The sequence below is a fragment of the Melozone crissalis genome, unplaced genomic scaffold (assembly GCF_028551555.1).
Source record: "Melozone crissalis strain CALT ecotype California unplaced genomic scaffold, PUWL_Pcris_2 ptg000004l_1, whole genome shotgun sequence".
In the NCBI taxonomy this organism is placed as follows: Eukaryota; Metazoa; Chordata; class Aves; order Passeriformes; family Passerellidae; genus Melozone; species Melozone crissalis.
This window is the reverse complement of record NW_026535782.1, coordinates 38366683-38390313: the sequence shown is the minus strand read 5'-3', so window position 1 is coordinate 38390313 and position 23631 is coordinate 38366683. Positions and strand designations below refer to the sequence as shown.

At 37.9% G+C, this 23631-nt stretch overlaps 2 protein-coding genes across 3 annotated transcripts in view; one reads left to right on the top strand and one right to left on the bottom strand.

Moving 5' to 3' along the window:
* Window positions 1-11150, bottom strand: part of SCYL2 (SCY1 like pseudokinase 2) — a 29756-nt gene extending 18606 nt beyond the window's left edge. For both annotated transcript variants that reach the window (XM_054274102.1, XM_054274110.1), the window contains exons 1-3: window positions 10983-11150; window positions 7033-7236; window positions 2958-3115 (exon numbers count right to left, since the gene is read on the bottom strand). In XM_054274102.1, coding sequence (XP_054130077.1) covers window positions 2958-3115; window positions 7033-7209 — 335 coding nt within the window. In that variant the 5' untranslated portion in view covers window positions 7210-7236; window positions 10983-11150. The remainder of the gene's footprint in view (window positions 1-2957; window positions 3116-7032; window positions 7237-10982) is intronic.
* A 93-nt stretch (window positions 11151-11243) lies between these two features.
* Window positions 11244-21634, top strand: DEPDC4 (DEP domain containing 4). The gene is made up of 9 exons (XM_054276519.1): window positions 11244-11328; window positions 12799-13225; window positions 13744-13895; window positions 14402-14588; window positions 16157-16383; window positions 17216-17358; window positions 17553-17678; window positions 18915-18993; window positions 21362-21634. The coding sequence occupies exons 1-9, from the start codon at window positions 11244-11246 to the stop codon at window positions 21577-21579; spliced, it is 1644 nt and encodes a 547-aa protein (XP_054132494.1). The 3' UTR covers window positions 21580-21634.
* The last annotated feature ends 1997 nt before the right edge of the window (window positions 21635-23631 follow it).

Sequence of the window (23631 nt, the reverse complement as noted above, 5' to 3'; positions counted from 1 at the left end):
CTGCATCAGTATGGACACAGAAAACAGAAACCAAAAAACAGTAACAAAGATATATTTTTTAATCTAAAGTTCTAGGCAAGAAGACAGAGCCTAACTTTTTGATCATTCCATAAAAACATCAGAAGACACGTCTCAGCATGAAACTACCACATATTTTTTTAGTATTTCAATTATTAACAAGCTTGACCTTTGAAGTAAAATAAGGCCACTGTAACATGCAAACCTCTTACTATCCATCCAGACTTTAGTTATATCTACTGCCTTTCTAGAAGAAAAACAAGTGAAAAGTAAAATACTTTGAATGCTAAGTGTCAGCCAACCTGACACAATTTTTTTGCTTGGTTTCCTCCCTCCCATTCTGATAATAACATACCTTTCATGTTTCTATTAATATGGTTAGGGTTATAAAACTTGTTTCTGTTATAAACACAACTCAAAATGAGAACATAGAAAGACAAAGTACTTTCTTTTCAGTCTGACTTCAGCTTTACCATAGAGCTTATCCATTTAGTGCTGGTTAAGGCACAGATGAAAACACCAAGGGAACAATTATTCCATGGTTTTCATACCAAACTCTCTGATTACTGCTGGTTTGAGGGAATAAAAATATGGCTGTTTATTTTTTACTTTAGGAGGTAATTAAAAAAAGGGCCCAAGCCACAGTATTGCACAGTATTGGAGGGATGCAGTAAATCTAATTAAATAGTAGAATTTTGCAGAAGGTGATGTCTGCCATATAGGGCAGCTGCCTTAACAGTTTCCTGAATAATATCAACATGAAAGTCAGAATAGTAAGATAAAAACATTTTAAAAATAAAAAGTGACAGCTAAAAATACATATGCTTTCTACAGGGGAACAATGTAACAAATGCAATGTCTAGTAAATTATAAGGGCAAATTCACACTACTACTATTTTTAAAGGGTAGGAATGATATTATGAGTAAACCCACAATTTGTTTTTTTATCCTTTTCTTCAATAACAAGATAAATATAAATTAATAATGCTTTCCAGTGCTGTTAATGTACTTCAAGACCATTTGTAAATAAACATACTCATATTACATATTTAGTATAAATAAGGAGTTACTCAAATAAATGCATGTTAAGAGGTTTTAAATCATTATATGTAATATGTACATTTATATTTAATATAACCGTGTTGTATACCAATAATTTCTAGTAGAAACATTCTATTAATATCAGAAAAGCTATCTACACACTACAGTCAGAAAGGTATGGCCTTTCTTTCCATATCTACTTCAGCCCTCCAGGTGCATCAAGTATCTGTTTGCATCATATAGGAGGAATATAATGGGCGACCTGCAAGCAGTTCATTACAACTGTATGTTACTTTGGGGAAACACAAAAGAAGAAAAAAGGAAGAAAAAGAAACATCAGGTACAGTCTAGCTAGAACGCCCATGAGAGATTTCTTCAAGAATAGGCACTCTGGAAAGACCTGAAATCCTAAAGCCATCTTACAGCATGCTTGCACAAGGTTACACACACATATATTCTACATAAACCTTTATTTTATTAATCTTCTCCAAAACTGTTACGCCAGTAGCAGCAACTGTACAGGTTTTGTGCTTCTGGTGTTTCTACCAGCAGCTGAGTGTGCTGAGTATGGAAATAAAAACAGCAGAAGCAAAGTGTAAGGCATTACTAAAGACTCACAAACAAGAACTGTGATGTAACTACACTGTTACTTTTACTCAAAAGGCTTAAACGCTTCACAAGAACACCACCAAAGCTTTCTTAAAGGTATGAATCTAGGTGTTTTCTTCTGAAAGGCAAAGTTCAGGGGGAAAGTTGCTGAGTCAACTGGAAACCTGTGACAATTTTAGGAAGAAGGCTGAGGTACACTCTGGGATTCACTTGCATACACTATAATTTGAGATGACCCTAGGCCATTCAGCATGTAATAGTTTATTTACTGTTCTGGAGTACTGAGAGCTGTGTTGAACTACCTAACTGATTTTCTTTAGGCATTGTAAGGGATATCCTAGATCACAGGTGCAATGACAGCTTTGAACCACTGTTAATGTGAAATGTGTTTAGCACTGGAGGAAAGATAGATATGAATACGCAATTGCAATTTAAGCCAATAAACCTGTCTCAAAGCAGGCATTGCAAAGATGAAGAAACATTCCTACAGTATTCTCAGCTCCTAGAAACCATTTGGAAAAAGTCGACACAAAAAGGAAGGACATTATATAATGAATCTTTATCAGGCTACTTAGGATAGGATCACTTCTGGAAATCATCTGGTCCAACCCCCTTCCTCTTTGGGGAAAAAACCCTAAAACCTCCATGATCTTCTTTGGTATTACCAGGATCAGCTTCCTATTTTAACATAAAAGCTTGATTTTCTATGTTAGATTTCAGTGTGCTGTTATCCCTACAGATGAACAATAAATCTGTAAGACAACCAGTTACCATTCCTAGTGACCAACCAACCTTTCATAAATCAAATAAGCACTAGAAGAACATGCTGAATTTTGTCTTCCTTGATGGGCACCTGAAGGCCTTTTCAACATATATTTAGTTACAACACATACAATTTATCAAAAAATCTCTAATTTCACGTGTACTAAATACATGTCATACATGGAACAAAATGTATGAAAAAGTTTTTGAGAGAAAGCTATTTTAAGAGAATTCTTTGAAAGCAAAATTAATTAAAGCACCAAATTTTCATGCTGTAATGGTCATGTGTAGCCTCACAGCTGCAACTGGACTAAAATCAAGCAATAGATTATTAATTTGATTCACACCCAAACTGCATTCTGTGGTGGGGGACGAGGAATATGGGGATAGGGTGAATACCTTGTCATATGAACAAATACACTAAACTTGAATCTCATCAAATGTATGTATTGAATGTTCCAGACAGTTTACATCCACTACCAAAACAATGATTAAAAGAAACTGTTCTCTACTTCACTACAGCTTACCTGGACTCCTCTAATGGATGCTGTACAGTAAGTAGTCTAGGGTGTCGAAGCCTAGTTAGCTGTTGAACACCTCGTTTTAAGGAATCAATAATCTGATCTTTTTCAAATTTTTGGTACTTGTCTATTAGCTTCTTATCAAAGACAAAAACAGCCACTTCCTGAAAATAAGCAACAGAATTCTCTCAGTATATAGCACAGCCAAAATCTAAGCCTACACACAATTATATACAAATGTGGTTTTTAAATCAACAGTACAATCCCACCAATACAATAACCAAACAAAGAAACTGACTTGTTCTTAGTCCCAGTCATGGCAGACCTTATTGCAGATAAACCCTGAAACAGACATTTTGAATTAAGGTACTAATGCTCCTTTATTAAATAAACAGTAATGAGTAAACTACAACCCCTACCTACACAGTGACAAAGCAGCAGATCCACAGTCAGAAATCAGCCTGATTTTAAGTAGATCAAAGCATTTATATCTACTATGAACAGTTAAAATATTCTGAGTATATATCAAGTGTTGCTTTATTAAACCAAGTCCTGTCTTAGTGTTCTGCTCCAAACCAGTACAATCAGACAAAGGAGTCACAGTAGTCTATTAATCTGATCAGACCATTCACATGATAAAACACTAAGAATTCTGTAATGCTTAAAGATGTGAAAAAACCAAAAACATTAAGAACAGAGAAATCCTCTCCAACTTCTGCAACCGGAGCAGGAGAAAATTAAGAAATCTGTATGAAACTTTGAAATTACAGAGGTCGATATAAAATAAAAAATTAGATTACATCAGCATCTGGGAAGTGGTTAATGTCAAAATTTATCAACTGATGAAAACAAGGAATTAAAACCTTTCATCATGAAACAGACTTTTATATGCTGCTACAACAGCATTATGAATAATAATAAAGGTTAGAAAGCAGTAGAAAATAATATGAAAATACAGTTTGCAGTCCCAAGAGGAACTAAATGTTCTTTTATTGCACATTTTATAATCATTACTCTAATTAAAATCTCACAGGAACAACTTCATTATTAATTAAATAAAACCCTATAAACTTTCAGAAATAGGCTATCTAAAATATTAAATTCAGCCCAATACACAAAAAATTGGTTTTTAGCTATATTCATTAAGCCCTTAGCAGGTGAATACTTGTAACTAACTCAACTAAGCACACTTTTCCTACCTCTATTTCCTGCCTCCATCCATATCTGCTCCCTGCTCCAGCTTTTATGTGTGATGGATCAAACATTTACACAAGGCAGAGAAGAGCAATAACAGGGGATGGAAGAAATGCACTGAGCAGTACATGAACAACAACAAAATTTCAAACTAAGACTGCACTTCTGAAAAAACTTCTGTTTGATGACAAGTGAAAAGAATCAGAAAGTATTTAAATCAGCTATGGTTTGAATATTTTCTGATGGGTCTAAGTAAGTTCTATTAGTGCTTGCTGCAATCCTGCATGGTTTGTTTAAACTCATAATTCCCTGCACCTGGCAGTAGAGAACACAATTTGTGCTTCAGATCCTTAACCAGCTGACTCAAGGCCATTAGGACCCTCTTGACTGTCTGTAGCCTTGTTGTTGGGACTTACCTTCTGATTTCTGCTAGCTTTACAACTGAGCTGGCAAATGCTTTGTGACCTTACCCTATATATTGATGACTGCACTTTCTAAGCAGAAGGACAAGTGCCACATTGTGCCAAAAAAAAAGTGTAAGTGCATAAAGTCTAAGTTATATCTAAGATGAGCTGAAATACATACTGTGAAATTATACACCTATATATAACCAGAGTGACTCATAAATCTTTCAGACAAATAGCAGTAGATCAGCTATGAAATAGCACCAGACAAACATGCACACAGGTAAGTAATTTCCTCACATTCTGTTAGGTTGTTACTAAGTCACCTACACAGTAAGGAAGAAAAGACAAGGTACATTAAAAAAATAATAACAGATAAACATTCAGAAACCCTAGAAAAGGAGCAAGGCGGGAACCAGGCAGAACTCGGAAAAGAAGAATAAAGTTATAGGTATCTATTGTCACCAGAGATGGAATATTTGTAACTGTCCACTGACTCAAAACAGGAACAAAAATAATCCTGAAAACAAAGATTTCTGATGGGATCTACTGCTGTAACATTAAAACCTCCAAATTTAGTTGTTTTATCTGGCTACAATGACTTAAACTATTAAGTCTATTAGACTTATAAGACTTAAACTATTGTGTTGTGGTAAAGTGACAACAACAAGGTCTTACATCCTACTTGTCTGATTACAATTCACACTGCAAAAAAACCTTGTAGCTTCAACTTAGATATACACACTTGTAATAGAGCAAATATGTGCAACTTCACAAAAGTGACTGCTATCACCTTGAAAATGACAGCCAGCCCAAAGAACATTCAGAAGGTACATGGGAGAGAAATAAAAAATGTTAAAGAACATATATTGCAATACAACATACCATAAGCCTGTATTGCTGCACAATTTGTTTTGCAATAGCAAAGTGAATGTTGACATGGTGTTACCTAACTGGTAATATTAATACTTAATGGGAACTGCATGTCAAAAGACCAGCCATCTAAAATTCCATGCAGTACAACTGCTGCTGTATTTTTAATTACTAATGATGGCATGCAACTGCACAGATGTTAGTCAGGGTTTACAGATATATTGCAGGACCACATGGAGCACCTGAACTAAAACTCTGTAAAACTGTTGGTCAGAACACCCATTCAAGGCTTGAAAAAGGTGATTGACAGGAAACTAGTTACATATACTCTGTCAACTGTACAGTGAAAGAAACTTGCTACAACTCTCCAGACCTTAAGGATATGCCTGCTACAGGTCAAATGCTTACTGGGCACATAGATTATATAAAACATATCAAAAGTAACATGCTTCCAAGGTTATTACTGTGTATAGCTGAGTAAGACCAAAAAAAAGCCCAAATGAACAGCTATGTTGGGTAAATTCCGTAAATAAAAGATGCACAGAGCTCTGCACCAGCTAAAAAATGAAAACATGGCAAAAGTACCTGATTAAACATTGTTCAGACTCTGTCACACAGAATCAGATCACACATTCTTTGCAGATTATTTATTCTATCTATTATATATACCTATTTGCTACTGTTTATTTGCCTATAATCTAACAGATTGTATTAACATTTTCCAACTACATTCCTTTGTGTCCATTTCTTTTTGGCATATTTGCAGCAACCTGTTGCATTGTCTAAGTGACTTCACATTTCTTAGCATTACTTTTAACTAAAGACTATAATTTATTAACACTTCATTTACACTTTGAAACTTGTATTTTCTCCCTGAATTTGAAAAAAGACTTTTCACATTTCTCCAGTGCAACAAAATAATTTTCTGTAATAATAATTCTTAAACTCTGTTTTTTGCAAACCTTCTTCTGAAGTCACAGTCCTATATTCATTTATACATGTAATTTCAAATGAGTCAAATGCTTGAGTATTAGTGCTCTAAACCCTAATACTTTAAGGAAATTAAAAAGGAACAATACTGATCTGAAAGCAGCACACGGAAAGTGTAACTTCCTTCAAAACCTCCTCCACTATCCCATGTCTTCCAGTTACAGTATCTCATAACTTAAAATTTCTAACAGCTCAATTTCTGTATGGTAGCAGAGCAAAAAACTACAGTGTCGGTTGCTGATAACAAATGACGACATACTTCATGGTTATTTTAAACTGTAAAAAGTCAGAATTGTTACCAAAAAAAAAGCTGCAAGCTGCAACAAACTGGGGAACCAACCCATGGTAAAGTATTGTCAGGTCACTTTTAACTCAGATGAATTCTTGATCTTGGCTCCAAATTGTATGCTATGAATGTAAAACCACTTCTTTCTCTGACAAAAGACTTAAAGCAATATATATCTGAGAACAATGTACTTAAATAGTGCTGAGTTTTTTGTGCCATTTCACTACCCTTAACACGAGTCTGTCCAGTCAGACTTCAACTGCCACTTGCCAACTGCTACCAATCAATCTGTCCTCTAATGCTTATAAACACAGGTCTTTAGTTGATAACTCACCTGCTTTGTTGATTTTTTAGTTCCATGGAATATCTTCCAAGCAAGACCATTACCTCCACTGGCAATGTGTCGCCCGACATCGAATTCCCTGGTGACGGGATTTCCCATGACTGCACTGGTGACATCAGCTGTCACCTTTGTGACAGTGCTCTTCAGCTTGTTCAGCATGGACTCCATGGTTTCAGTTTGCACCAATGGCTTATCCTACAAAGATAAGAAAACAAAGGTTTCACAGTCTTCTCAATTCAAGCATTTATTGGAAACTGTAACCAAATAATGCAAAGGATTTGTAAACTGTCCCCCGACAGGAAGTTTTACACTCTGTGTATTAGTATCCATCAAATAGAGAAATAAATCCGAAGGAGCACAGACTCCTTTAATTCCAGTGCTCACAGAATTACTCTTTTGTCTGAGGTGAAGGATTGCTTACGATCCCAGGTCAGCAAAATAATGGATGTGTACTATACAGACAGCAAGTAAAAAACAGAAATATTCTTTCCTTTGCAGTGCTTTTCAAAATACAAGCTCAAAATTCAGTATTTTGCCCATCAGACTGCTGACATTACCATTTGTATGATCCAACGATTAATGAGCTTAATACTTAAGTGCATGGGAAGGAAACAGGAAGCATCTTTTCATGCTTTACCAAAATTGTGCAAGGAAGCTTTTTTCACATCACCTTTCAAATTTCAGAGCTAAAAGACTATGGCAGCTTCCAATTTACTTCATCTTCCCCTGTAGTGTGGACTTTCACAGTTTTCTATATTTTCTTAATAAATCTGACTTGCCTATTCTGCCAGACACAAGTTCTGAAGCCATTTATGCTATTGTTTCTCTGATAATGTATACACAAGAAAGAATGAAGGCAGCAAAGAAACAGCAGAAAAAAAAGATATAGACATCCAGCTTCCTTATCTGTGTGAGCAAAGAAAAAGAGAATGCAAGAAGAAATTATTTCCTGGAATCAGTATTGTGTAGTATATTCAAAAGCAACACTTGGGGATATTTCTTCAGTCTCTCTTTCAAGTAAGATGTAAAAACATCTGTATCCTTCAGCCAAACTTAACCAAAATCAACCACACTGAAGTTACCTGGACATGCACTCCTTCTCTCCCTGGTACTATAGATTTGATTCCACGACAAACCAGGACAAATAATCTGATTAGGTTGTAATTGCAAAGACAGACCTGTAATAGAGGTCTGTAAATGTAAAAGAGGTAATAAACACACTAAACAAAACTGTTTAAAAAGTTCCCTGTGTTATGGGACAATTCCCTTCAGTGCAATTGTGTGTAACAGTATTAGCCAAGCCCCAAGCAAGTCTTAGTGGAGCACTGCATGCAGAATAGCTGTGCTGCTCTTTCTCAACTGTTTGGATATGAGAAGCTGTGTCTGAAATCAACAAGACAATCTTTCTTAAGAATAACTACAAACTTGTTTGGTATATAGTCAGTGTTTTGTTGAGAACATACCTTGAAATAATTATGGAAACACAGAATTCCTTTATTAAGTAATTTTATTTCAGTATTTGAAATTTTATTATTACAAGAAATTAATTTTACTTTATGATTCATGATATGGAAAAACACATGCAAGTCCTAACTGTGCAGCCCTACACCAAACTTTTATAAAGACACTGGCTAATATCCCTGTATGAAGAAACTTTTTATCAATCTAATAAATAAGCACAAACATTATTTATATTTATTCTGAAAATGATCTATAGGCATTTCCAGCTCTCAGCAATTTTATTCAGCAGCTATTCTGTGGGCAAACTCTATATGCTAAAAGACTATAAAATCAATCCTAATGAGTTTAAGATAATCCCAAATCTAATTTACTTGGGTTTAGATCTCGTGCTTTTTCCATTGTTTTGTTCACTCCCAGCCATCAAATCTTTTCTAGCATCAATGCAACATCATCTTGTTAGGACTCTAAAACACTTTGCAAAATTAACTGCAGAAATATTATTAAGAAAATGTATGTGGATGCATGTTCAAATTCCTTCGTGTAAATGTGAAAGGAAACTTTCTCTACAGAGATGGTGGGAAAATGGGGTAGTATTCATTAAATCAGAAGTGTCCTCTGCTGTGGGTGACAGACAAACTGCAGTGAATAGCCTGAAAAAGCCACTAGGTGAGAGTGTCAACAGCATTCCAGTATCTGAAGTGCCAGAATTTAAAATTCAAGCCTGGTAGACCCTGTCCAACCTGTTCCCCTCCAGCCTGACAGTAGGCAAACTATTGTTTAATTTAGCTTCTGAGCAAGCAGTACCAAGCAACTTGTTTCTCAATAAGCAGATGGGGTTTAAAGCTTACATCTACCTAACTGTAAATTTGTAGAAATCCTCTTATCAACATCTGAATATAAGCTAAAATAATATATTTTGCTTTATAAAAACAATTGCTATCACCAACTTCAGGAAAAAAACCTATATATGTCAACAGGAACAAGGTACCTGGAAAATCCATACCCCACCAAAAACATCTGGTTTGGATAGTATCTCTAATACCACAAACCATGACAAGTTAACCACATCTGAAATACAGAAGTCTAGTTCTCAACTGTAGGAAAACTTGTTTGTTCAGTTAAGACTGGTCTAGTATTTTTAAAAAAATAATAATAACCAAGTGGCAATCAAGTCAGTCACCCACAATGAAATTTGCATTTCAAGTTAAAAGGTAATAAATGAGACAAATGCAAAATCTGAAGTATAACAGTGTCTGTACAAGCAACATAGGACATGCAATAAATGTTTAAGAACTCTTCCTGTTTGAATTTCATGAGTAATATCAATGCTACTGATTCTGAGTCTACAAAACCTGGAACTAATCCTAAAAAATTCTGAATATTCAATATGTTTTTTCATGAATGCCCCTCACAATCAGTAATGGTTTTTATACTCATGTACATCAGCAATCATACGGCAGCATTATGAGAACAATCATTTAGCAAGGTAGTAAGCAACAACCAACATTGCACTCAGAAAGCAGGCAGAACTTTCAAAATGTTGAAATACAGGCTGTTGAAGTCCAAAACAAAGACTGTCCACCATTTTTCAATTCTCACTCATAAAAAAACCCCAAAACTGCATAATGCAAACCCAGCAGTTTAACCTCAAACTAATTCACAGCTTCATCTGATGTATGGCTGTGAGTGCACACTGCACAGTACTACCACTACTCTGAACTATAACAAGCTGGGATCCCCCTTGGGGAACCCAGACCTGCAGGCTGGTGCACAGCTACTTCACGCTGCCCAGCTGCATCCTATCCCCCTGCCCCAAGCCAGGATCAATCCACAGAAGCAAGTGCTGGAACAACTGAGTCACAGCAAATAAAATGACAAAACCCCAGCATTTTTAAAGCACAGCCAGGCTTCTGCATTTGTTACAAAATCATCGAGAGGGTCAAATGCAATGAAGCACTGGACAAGTCGCCGCACGTCACCTTCTTAACTTTCATGTACCATTTAGGTACTGAGCTTCAGCTGAATCCCTACCAAAATCCCACGGAACGAGACCCATGAACAAGGCTCTGTCTGTCGCCTGGTGACAGGTGAAACCAGCCTGTGCACTGCACAAAGCCCGGTCAGCCTCCTGCGGGCCAGTCCCCCGGGGTGAAGTATTTACTGTTATTTCCAGTGAGAGCGGACTCGCACCGCTCCGCGCCGCAGGGCCGGTGCCTGCGCTCCTGCTCCGCGGGGCAGCCGGCAGCAGCGCGCCGGGGGCGGCCACAGGCGGCAGGTGACCCGCGATCCGCCGGCTCGGGCAGCTCAGCGCTCCCCGCGCGGCGATCGAGCCTCCGGGGCGGCCCTTCCCCTCCAGCCCTCAGCGCCGGCCACCCGGGACCCGAGGGCACCGGCCCCGCGGAGCCGGCCGGCCCTGCCCGCCCCGCGCAGCGCCACCAGGCCACGGGCAGCCGCTGTCGACCCGGGCCGCGGCCTCTCACCTGAGCCCGCGGAAACTGCCGGCGCAGCACCCGGCTGCCCGTCGCCCTGTGGGCCCGGCGGGCCGCCTGTCACGCCGGTTCCGTCTCTCGCTCGGACCCCGTCCTGCCGCGACTACTCCATAGTGACGGCGGTAGCCTCGGCGGCGGGGCGGGGGCGGCCGGAGCTCGGCTCACTTCCGACCCGCAGGGGCGGTGCTGGGCGCGGCCGGGGGCGGCGGGCGGGAAGTGATGCGCTCTGCCGGCTTCCGCCCGGCCGCGGCCATGGCGGGGTATTTGACTCCGCGCTTCAGGAGGATCCGCAGCCAGAGCGAGTTGCAGCCGCGCCGGGGGAGCGGGCGGCGCCGAGGTGGGCGAAGAGCGCCATCCCCGTCTCTCCGCCGCAGTGTCGGAGGGGCCGGGGAGCGGAGCGGGCTGCGAGGGGCCGGCGTTTCCCCGTTGTTTGTGCTGCACCCCCGGCTGCCGGTGCGGCGGGACGGGTGGCGGGCAGAACGGGGCTAGGGAGGCTCGGCAGCTGGACGGGGGGAGAGGACCTTCTTCCGGCCGTGCTCCTGGAGCTGAGCTTACGGGGCACGGCGCTGGCAGAGCTGGGCTGGGTGCCAGGCGCGGTTAATGCTCTGCAAACACTTTTGTTTGTCGTCTGCTGAGCTGGGCGCCGTGTGTGAGGATCAACTGGGTGCTTCGGAGCATCTCCCCCAAAGGGGCTCAGAGCGCTGGGGTTGCTCCGCCGGGAGAAGAGAAGGCTTGGGGGTGTCTTTGGAAGAGTGCAAAGAGGATGGAGGCAGACTGTGAAAGATGCATGTATTTTATGATTTGCTTTCGCAAATATTAAAGAGAATATTATATGTGTTGTGTTAGAAAGTAGTGCTGTATTCTCTTAAGTAGTGTGTTAAATATAGTTTTAGGTTATAAAAATGTTAAAATAGAAACTATGCTATGTAGGATACTTTTTTAAAGAAAGGACACCTAAATCTTTCAGAGAAAAAGAATTTATTGCCCTCTTATCAGAAGAAACTAACTTCTTCCCGCCTTGAAGGTGCTGTTAGGATTCAGAGGAAGAAGTTGGCGATGACCAGACAGAATCCTGTGTTTGAATGGAATTTATACATCATGTATGAAGTATATGAATATGCAACAGGCTATTGCTTTTAAGGGTTAATCCTTTGTTAACAGGTGTCCTTTTTCGGGCTCGTGCTGCCCAGAAAAATGTACCCAGACTTCGGTAACTCCTTGTCTCTCTTGTCTCATATTGTCCAAATTCAAATGGCCCAAATTATTATTGCTCTAATTGTATTACTATTTTTATAGCCATTTTATTGCTATTAAATTTAAAATTTTAAAAACAAGTGATTGGCATTTTTCACACAGACTCTCTTCAGTGATACCCAGAGAGGTTGTTATATGGTGTGTGGAAATCTCGGCTTCTGGAGATGTTCAAAACCTGGTTCTGGGTGGCCTTGCTTGAGCAAGGAGGTTAAACCAGATAGACCCCGGAGTCCCTGCAAGCCTCAGCTGTTTTGTGATTCTCTAATGATTTAATGTGTATGTACACAGCGTATACATAAAATATATGTGGTCATAACAATGACAAAAAAAACCCTTCATCACCTGTTTTTAGTGGATTTTTGTTCTCTTCTCTGGACTCTACCATAGTGGGTGTGAGTCAGCTTATGAGAAGGACTGAGTCATGAAATACTATCTTTGTAAAATTCAGCTGATTTCTGATTTTTTATTTAAATTTAAAACAAAAATCACAGTGTATTTTTTTAAGTATTAAAGGTTTGTAAATTTCTACAACTTTCATATAAACATTTTGCAGACTGTGATGGTCCTTTTCAAGCAACTCAGCTGTGGAATAGTATCATACATGCCCTTCACAATCAAGTGGAAATCAAAAGACGTAGACAACACCTGAAAACATACAGAAACTGTTTCACCGGCTCCAATGCTGTTGATGTGGTACTGAGCCATCTTATGCAAAGCATGTACCTAAGCTGCAATGACATTTCTCGGCTGAAGGGGGTCCGTGTATGCCAAGCATTGATGGATCACAAAGTGTTTGAGCCAGTTGGAGCCAAGCTTTACTTATTCAAGAATGGGAAGGAAACTGAGTTTGAAGACACGGACACTAGTCTCTATAGATTTGTAAACAGCAGTCTTGATCCTCTTCTTCCAAGAAAGAGTAAGGACAATGAAAGCTTATCTCCTGAGCAAATCTGCAAGCAGAAAACAAAGCGATGTTCCAAGTGAGTTATTCTGAACTATTCTAATTTTACTCTTAAAAAAAAAAAATTAAGGAGGGTTACCTTTAAATGAAATTATGTCTGACTAAACCAGGTGTTGGAGACTTCTGAAAAGTCTGTGCCACTTTTGAGAAATGTCATGTCTGAATTGTAGATGCTTCCAGGTATTTTTGGGTAAAGTATTTTCATCTGCCATTTGTTATTTGGAATAGAGTCTGGCACAATAGCATAAGCCTGGGAATAATTTGGTTTTGCTATCAATTGTGCTGAAATCTGAAACTTAGCATGAATGAGCTAGTTACTGAAAGCCAGTAAACAAAGTAAAACTAGCAAACAGTATTTGGAATCAATATCCTTGCCCTTTCCACGAAGCAGATGTGGATGGTAGGAATTCTAGTAGCAGGATAGACTCCATATATAATGAAGCCATAAAGTTCTGATTTAAGAGCAATTTAGTAAGTAACAGAAAGCCGTGTGCTCTAATAGTATTTGTTATACATCTTTCTTTTCCCCTCCCTAAGCAGAAAGTGTGGCACAACACTTTCAAACCCCTTAGCATTGGAAGCAGCTGATAAAAAGAGGATCGAGGAGCTTCTTCAATCAATACACGTTCATGCATCTTTACCTCCAAAGATCATGGTTAATGAACCAACTCGCCTGCTTTCAAAAGGAGGTGAGGATTGAATTTTTTCTTTTTAAAACTTGATTGTTCTTCACTGTATCTTGTAGTGAGTGCCCCATTTTTGTTGAACAATGCTCCACAGAGACCTAAATTTAACCTGTCGCTAATAACAAAATATCTAAATAAGCGTTAAAGGGGTTAATGCTTATAAACAGGAGGAAACACAACCGGGTTATGGTTTTGCATAATGTGCTATTTCTGAAAATACTTAATCTTAAGATTATTTTTATTATGTGATTCCTTTGCTTTTCACTTGTCTTTTTTTTCTTCTACTAATTAGAGTAGTTTATTCTGAATCCTAATATGATGGGGGAGACTTTTTTTTTTTTTTTAGCATTCCTATTTTGATCATTTCTTACCCAGCACAGCAACTTCATACTATTCTGTTACTGTGTTTTGTTTGAACACTTAAAAGATTCTTTAGTGAATAAAAACAAAGGTTAGTTGTTTATGTAAGATCTGGTTTCTGAGGGTTTTTTGTTTGTTTATGGTATCAGTAATTGAAGATGTCTGGAAACAGCAAGCTCTACTACGACTGCTGCAGTTAATTGATGTTCCCCTTCTAGAAGATATCTTGGTGTCTTCAGTGAAGACAAAATCAGACAGTTTTGGCAAAGAAGAAGACATGATTATATCAAATACTTTCCTGGACAGAGAGGTTGCATGTAGCTTAAACTTGCCCGAGTAAGTTTTATATCTGTTAAATGAATTTGTTAGTCAAGGCTTTATTTTATTCTTGATCAAAAATTTGTGTTAAATGAACAAGCAGACATCATTATGTTTGTGTAGTTGTAGACAGAGGTGCCATTAGTGTGATTGACTTCTTTTCAGAAATGCTAAGTGATTTCACAAAAAGTATGTATTTAGAGTTGGACATTTGAGCATTTCAAGTAAACATTAGAACTTTAACCTTGAATGTTGTAAACATGCCTAGTTTCTAGATCAGATTCTTTACTCTTAGGTCTCTGTAACAGATATCAGAACATGAAAACTTTAATCTGAGTCTTTGTCACAGTTCCTGGTGGCTGTGGTGTGAAGATACAGAGTCAATAATGCATCTGTTGTTAGCAAGAGAAAAGAAGAAACCAAGCTGTAGCACTGAATGCTTATAAAATGAGAATATAAATGTGGCTGCATGTTGTCAATGTTCTTTTCCTTAAGTCTCCTCTTACTTTTGTACTGTTCCTGTTTAGTGTACTGAGGTTGATCTCTATCTTGCATATACTTCTAATGAATATGTCAAGGCTCATGTGAATGTCTTAGGAATTACTATTTTTGTCAAATTAATTCAGTTTTTATCTGTAATTTCACAATCTTTATTTCTGTTCTCCATAATAAAAATAAGATTCTGTGGATCTTAAATTATATTTGCAACTTGTCATTGGTTCAGATCAAATTATTTTACATCCAGAATCAGGTAAAAGCAATTGTTCTTCTGCCCCACACATTTCTATGATTTTATATTCATTCTGTACGTAATGGTTGGGACTTTTTCCCCTGATTTTCTGGCTTTCCACAATAAATTATACACCTGGATTTTAGGTATATAATTAGGTTACATTTTCTTTCCTTAATTAAGATATAGAGACAATAGATGCTTGTGAAAACTCATGCCTTTATAGTAGGTTATATAATCAACCGCTTCTGTAGTCCTCTGGGATTTAACCAATTTTATTTTCTTCTTTTTTTCAAAATAACTGTCTTTTTCTCTTCTGTAAAGATCAGGTTTTTTCACCCTGGTTAGCCCTAGTGGGTTCTCAATGTGTGTGTTGGAGTAATGGTGGGGGTGGTGTTTGGTTTTTAAATACTAGCTGAATTCCTGGGGACAGTGACACTCCTGCATGATTGCAGCTTGTTTTGGTCTGGGTTTGTCTCAGGTGTATTGCCTTTAGCATCAGAAAAACATGAAGGTTGCCCATTTTGAGCAGGTTCTGGAACTGCTGTAGTGAAATAAGTTACACAAACTGCGTAATAAACCAGTTCAACATTGTGGTTCATATATGTGACTCTACCTGCCTGGTTATTTCTATCTAGTTTTCTTTTAGAGGATTGAATGGACCCTGAGATAGCTCAGTTGTTTAGAGCATGGTGCTAATTACACCAGGGTTACAGATGCAATCCCACTTACTTAAGAGATGGATGCAATGATCCTTGTGTGTCCCTTCTGACTCAGAATATTTTATGAATCTGTGAAAATAAAAATAGGTAGAGCATTTTAAAGCAAGCATTAAAACAACCTTTTCCTTCTGCAGGCTTGACAGATGGCTCTATGCTGCAATTGAATGCTTGGAGTATTTTCCTGACCAATTCCTAGTGATGGTTAGTCAGCAGTTACCTGAAAGCACTGACAACCCCAGCAGTCTGAATACATACAAGAAGATTCTTTTTGATGTTATTATGAAGTATTACAATCAAAAGAAGGACTCTCTTCTTGCCGCTCAGGATTTTGATATTCATTCAGGAATTATAGAACTTATAGGTAAGAGCAACCTGGAACAAAAAATAAAGATGAAAACTGTGTAGAGGAAGTCATTAAGTATCAATTGACTACATCATGACACCATTTGCAATGCCATTGTAGATGCACTTTTTAGGTTGGAAGGAAATGCTCAAGATCACTATTATGAACCTCTACTCAAGACAAGGACAAATTTCAAAGTTAGATCCCTTTGCTTAGGGCCTGGTCCAACTGAATTTTGAAAATCTGGAAGGATAGAGATTCACCAACCTCTGTGGGTGACTCGATATGTAACGACTCCCATTGGAAAGTTACTTACCCCAGGTCAGAATTTGCCTTATTGCTACTACTAAGTAATAACATAAAACTGAAATCATTGCTATACAGTTTTTCCTGTTAACCAGAATAAGGTTTTTAAAGTTATGGACATAGGGTCCTTTTTAGTAATAGAAGTTATTTAAAATTGTAAAAGGGACTATTAAGAACCCTCCTATCGTATGCATGCAAGTAAACCAGAGGGGTTTCATTTAAATACAAGTTTAAGATTAATCCCACTGAAATAGGCTTTGTTGCTGCTTCTTCAGTCCTGTTGGGTTGTTGTGCCTTAACCCCAGCTGCCCACTAAATACTATAAAGCTGCTCACTCACTGCCTGCTGCCATCCTGCCCCTGGTAGTGGAGGAAAAAGGAGAACTTGTGGATTGAGAAAAGAATTGTTTAATAACTGGAACAATATGAAATTTTGTTTGGAAGGAAACACCCCCAAAACTGAGATTATTATTGGGATTTAAATAAGTATTCATGACTCTGAAAATGAATAGTAACTTTGGATATGCTGTTTTACTCCATGACAGAAAAAGGAAAAACAGATCAAGCTCTGGAGGCATTACAACTTTATTTAAAATTATTAGCACCAAATATCAGTGAAGAACTTCACAGGCTCCTTACATTCCTAGCCATTGCATCAGAATCTGAGGGCTACAGATTGCAAAAACAAGTAAGTGTCTGTTCTGCTTAATGTGAAAAATAGCAGTTTGTCATAGTAAAGCTAAATTTTTTGTCTAGTTAGAAGTATTCCATTTACTACCTTTCCATGTGATCTGTTTCCCAATGATAGCATCCTGTTGTACTTAGTCTTTGCTAGCACTCTGTAAGTCAATCTAATGCCAAATCTGGGTACTATTTTTCTAGTTTGAGAACAGATTTGTGATCATCAAGACTTGTACAAAGTTCATCTTACGAAACAGGACCCTGTCAAGAGCGCAGGCAGAACTGCTGACTCGGTTTCTGATGGACAGTCACGCCGAGCTCTTCAAGGTATCATTCTCCTTACATCATTGGCTTTGTCATTTTAAATGTTAAATGCCATGAATTGCCTTTTTTTTGAGTATGACAAGTCTGAGAACTCTGTTTAATGTTCCATTTGTTACAGTTTAATAGTACAGCCAAACAGGGTGAGAAGCTATTCCAGACTATACAGGACAGATTTTTGAGAGCTTTGCAATCCTTTATAAATTATATCCTCTCTCTGTATTTGAATGATTTCTATTAGGAAAATATTTAAAATATTAATAATTTTTATAGAGTTATTTTGGCACCTTGTTGGTAATGAATGCCTACTAAATATTTAACTATCTTAATGTCTTTCTCCTTTAGAAGTTCACTGGCATACTCTGAGTGGTAGAAAATTGGCATGCTCGTGTCCCCCAGTGTATGTGTACAGCTTTGACAACTCTAAAAGATCCTTCAGCATTTTGGAATGTTAACTTCTAAATTGGAATGTTAACTTCTAAATTGAAGAAAACAAATAGAACCACAAAATGCTAGTAGCCTTTCTATTAAACTTGAGTTGTGTAAATATCCACATATAATCCCCTTCATTTATGTTTCATCATATTGTCACATGTGAAAAGATGAAACTTTACCATACCCTTTAAAAATAAGCTTCACAGAAATTTGGTTTCAGTAAAGTACTGTTTTTTATTTTTATACAACATACTGATTTCCATTTCTGACTTCAGGTTGAGACATGGGAGAACTTTTTTTTTTTTTTAATTAGCTCCATTTTAGTTTGAAAGCATTAAGTGGTTAGTGAGGGTTTTGTATTCGTTAGTACACAGCCAACCTCCCCTTTTTTAATTTGTGTTAAGGACTCTGACATGAGGGTTGGGCCTTTTTTCCCCACTGGAATTAGGGCCAGAACTGTGCAGCAGTGACAGCAGGATGGTGGTTCACTCTGACAGCTGCAATTGAGGGCCTTGTGTGAAAGCTGAAATCAGCTTGTTTTAAACTGCAGTTTTTGCCATGGAAAACAGCACCTAGAACTTTTTGCTTCCTATTTCTTTGGCCAGAAATAAACACATCTATTTTAGTAAAACTATGTATTTTAGTGCAATTCTGTGAGAGACTTTGAAATGTGTACAAAAAAATGTGGGCATAAATTCTTCTGCATTTAACTATGTGTTTTTAAATTGGTTATCTGAAAGCTTTACATTATAAAAAATACAGAAGTATTGCTTTTGTAATATTTTCTTTGTTGGGTTGGATTTTCAGGCTCCTTTAACTCTTCTGGAACTAACGAGTAGGAGACTTCAGAGTTTGCTAGAAGGGCAAGATCCAGATATCAATTCAGGTAGATGATGGGATAAATTTTTTATATAAATTATTGTATAAGAACTAATTTATCACCAGTTGACTATAATTGTGTGTAGACTTTTTTTCTTTGTTGCAAGTGATGCGTTAGGGGGATTAGTGGCTAATGCACTAAATATTAAATTATATGCTATCTGCAAAATTGGTCTGAATATTGGTGAGCAAGGACTTGATTAATCTAGTTTGGATATGCTATGTTTTTTTCTTTTCTTTTTTTTTTTACCAAATAAAAAGAAAAAACAGTACTATTTTCTTTCTGGAAATAGTAGTGCAAAATGTGCCTCCTGAAGTGATTTGCTTCTAATTTGGTTTGGGAATTTGATGAGACTTTGTATTTAGGAGCAGTAGTCTTTTAGTTTTGCCACAAGACACCTGTAAATTGTCACAGAACTCAGTAGTTCAAGGTTCTGATATATGACTTGAGCACAGACTTTGTCTGGTTTTTTGACTGTTAAGTATTTTGAAGAACTCTCTTCTTTTTCTGGGTAAGCTTAAAGTTTATTAAGATCTTAGGACTTACGCACCAAGTGTCAAATGCCTTCCTTTTAGGCTACACTACCCTTCTGTATGTGGGGTTAATGCTTTTCAGCTTATTTCTTTTGAACTAACATTCTGTCTGGCCTTGCTGCCAATACTGATTAATAGGGTTGGCTTAAATAATTTAATTTCTCTCTGACTCTTCATTTTCTTTGACTCCTGTATTGCCAGTGCATTGTGTGCTTAAACACTGAAGAGAAATCCCTTGGGAAACAAATTACACTAAGTTATTTTGCTGTGTAATATTGCATTTAATACAGCAGCTGCTGGAGAAGTAGTTTGGTACAGAATCTTTTACCATCTGTGTTGGATTTTGGAATGAGGCCAAATTCCTTCTGGTTCAGTGTTCTGAGAATCACATATTATGAAGCCAAAGAATACAGAGATGAGCAGCAGTGGGAAGAGGTGCCTGTCTGTAATATTTTCAGAGCCTGTGTGATCTCCATTGACACACTGAAGAGACAACAGAAGCACAGACCCCATATTCCATTTTTCTTACTAGTTTGGGGTTCCAATCTATAAGTGCATATAGGCTCCATGGACTTGTTGAAATAGTTTGATCTGATTGTAAGCTCTCTGGCATGGCATATTCCTGTTTTCCTCTGTGCCTCATATGCTGGTGTCATTTTCCCTTTTTCCAAAATCTTTCCTAGGAGCTATTGAGCATTCTTAGCTGGTGAACTTCTTAAGTCCAGGTGGGAGCAGGAAGGAATGCTGGGAGACCCACGTAAGAAAAAGGGTCTGTCAATTGCAGGAAAGTAATCCTTAGGTCTGCTGGAAATAAAAAAGACTGAAACCAGCAAGAGAACTCTGGAATTTGTTTTAATCTAGTAAGACACTTGAAACCACAGAAGTAAAGATTCATGCTGAAGCTTTAAGAGTTAATCTCTTTGTCAGTTGTTAAGCCTTCCCTTTTAAAAGAGCTGTCTTTTTTCTTCATCTGATTCTACTAAACCATAGAAGTTTGACAAACTTACTTTAGAAGAAGGGAAGGACATGTCCACATGAAAACTCTTGACAGCTCAGGTTAATACTACTCTCCATGTGAAGCCTAAAGATGATGGTGTTTGTAAAGAAGGATTAATAAGCAATCTTTCCCCTTAGGCAACTGACACTTGTTGAACCAAATTGCTCTCTAATATGTATAGGAATGAAAAGTGTCTGTGGAGTAGCTGAATGCCTGTCTTTCCTCAGGCCAGAACTCACCTGCCCAGTGAGGGGACTTGAGTCCTTGCAGGGTAGCACTTCACTGCAGAGATTCACAACCTTTTAATAGCTAAGGTGTGCTAAGTATCCCTCTTGCATCACCTCTGCTTCTGGTGCCCAAACCATGCTCAGATGTCTACTCATGTAGAAGCTCCTAAATTCTGTTCCTGAATTTTGTAGTCTGGTTTAGAGGCAACTGTTTCTCCAAAGTATGTATTCCCTTGCATTAGGTACTGAGCCTTGCTACAGATCTGATTTAGTCACAGAGAACCTTTGGATCCTGACAAATGCAACGTGCCATTCTTATTGTGTAATGTTCTTCTTGTTTCTGTGTGAGAAATGTATTTGCTCTTTGTCTTGCAGGCCTGTTTTTCAATACAGAATCTTCTATGATACTGTACTTGTAACACTGCTTTTCAACTTTATTTTTGCAATTCGTGTTTAGATTTCTATTCATTCTCAGTGGAGAGCTGTATGTTTCACATTACTTGTAGATGTAATCACATCTGAACTAAAATATCAATATACCTATGTTTCTTATCAAATTTTTACCAAGGCTTTTACATGATGCATGAAACTTAATCTGAACCTCTGATTTCTCAAAGGCTTCACCTTCTGTCAGCGCATTACAACTAAAGAATATGAAGATCAAAAGCAACAAACCAATCAGTATCTTCTAGCATTGGTTCAAGAGATAGACAATGACCCTACTGTTCCTTTGAAGCAAAAGAAGAAATTAATCAAAGAATTCCGAAAATACCATTCTTTTGTCTACTGTAGTGGTTGTAAAACTACATGTGAATTTTGTACTCCAAATGGTTAGACTTCAATACAGCCTTTTTTAGTATTTTTTTAAAAATACTGAAGGAGGCACATGAAAATTGCTCATAAAAATGCTTTTATCTTACATCTTTACATCTTCAGTTTCAGGAAGCTACAACTATCAAAATTACTATGCTGCTATAAAGCATTAAATCTAATTTATCTTTTAAGCAAAATATACTTAATTATTTGTAAGTAAGTAGTAACAGCTCAGTGCTTGGGCTGCTTTTAGTTCAGGGTTTGGCACTTTTTTCAATCTGTCCCACAACCCCATGGCTTTCTGTCTGAACCACATCTATGTTCTGAGCCATGCTTGTGTTGATAATCAGTAGGGGGTTTTAATCTTTTCTATCTTTAATTAATAATAACTTAATCTCATCTTAAACCATAGGTTATGACTCCTGTGGGTATTGTAAAAGTGTACAAAGTGTGTAAAAAGTGTTGGAAGCAGGTCAGTGGGTTTTGGATCTGCAGCAGGAAGGATTTATTAGGCAGGTGAGCTGTGTGTGCTTGCAGTCAGTAATTACAACCTGTTGTTACTGCCTCCCCATTCTGGCAGACTGAGCCTCTGCTAATTCAGGGGAAAAGTTACATTTTGAAGAAATCCTCTCCAGGTCTCTTTGTAGGCTCCCTTAAGGTACAGGAAGGCAACAATTAGGTCACCCCAAAGCCTTCTCTCTTTCATGCTCTGTCAGCCTTTTTTTAATAATAAATAAATATGTGATATAGTGTGAGAGGTTACATTACTTCTTTGATCCTTGCAACAGACATTTAGTCATGTATTGGACAAAGGCTCAAAGTCTTGGTATTGGAAGGGACCTCTGGTCTACTATCATCAGCCAGATTGGAGTTGATGAGTGCAGGCTGCTCAAGGACTTTTCCAGTTGAGTTTAGAGTATCTACAAAAACAGAAACGCCACAGCCTCTTGGGTGAGTCTGGTCCAGACTTTCACCAGTCTCACAGTATTTAAAAACAAGCAAACGAACCCTACCTCCACACAAAAAATAAAAAAGAAAATACCCAACCAAAATAAGCTGCCTTGTGCTTAGGCAGAATTTCTTGCACTGCCTCCTGTCCTTTCACTGGCACTGCTGAAGTGTCTGGCTCAGTCTTCTTCACTCCCTCCCGTGATCATTCTCAGGGCTAAACAATCACAGCACTCTCAGCCTCTTCCCTGTGTGACAGATCCTCTACTTTATCATTTTCTTGGCCCCAGTGCTAGACTAGTTCCACTAGAAGCATGATTTAATGAGTTATGTTTTTCTGTTGTGAGTGTGCTGCTTTAGGTGTCTCCATCCTCCTGTAGGCTCAAATACAGTCAAGTGAGCAGGATACCAAAGCTTTCTCAGAACAAGTGCTGTTTGTTTTTTTTTAATTAAAATAGTTGCACTGTAAGATATAAACAACACAACCTATTACCTGTGCACTTAGCTAACTTGCATATTTGTAGTAGCCTTATTTAAATTACCTGGCCCTATTAGAAATCAGGGAATGTAGTTGAAATCTCTGCCCATGAATCCATGTTTATGCACTTGTTATTTAAGTGTGACTCACCAGTGTGAAATAAATAATTTCTAGAGGAGGAAAAACATCCAAGTTTCCCCTTTCAGAGGTGAATGCCCTAATCCCTATACTACAGGGCCATGTATTCTTTTTCTAGGCCTGTGTGGGGTTTTGGTCACTCTCCCAGAAGAGGGAGTATATACAGAAGCAGGTTATTGAGACTTGTAAACAGGAAAGTATTTCCTGACTAAGTGCTTCTGGTGTTGAGTATTAGAAGAAAGAGATTTTAATTTTTTTTTGGTTTTTTTTTTTTTCTAATCTCTCTCTCTCTCTTTCTGACTTCAGTCTGTTTACTGTGTCTTGCTCAAAATACTAAACCTGGTAATAAGGTTATCACCTGGCAGAGGTGATAACATGGTAGTTTGTAGGCTGGATGGGCTGGAAATTGCTTTGGGGAAAAACTGTTGTTAAAAAACAAACTTGCACTTTGTGACTTGATTTAGAATTTTCTTGTGGTAATTTAAATGTAATAAATAATTGTATAAAAAG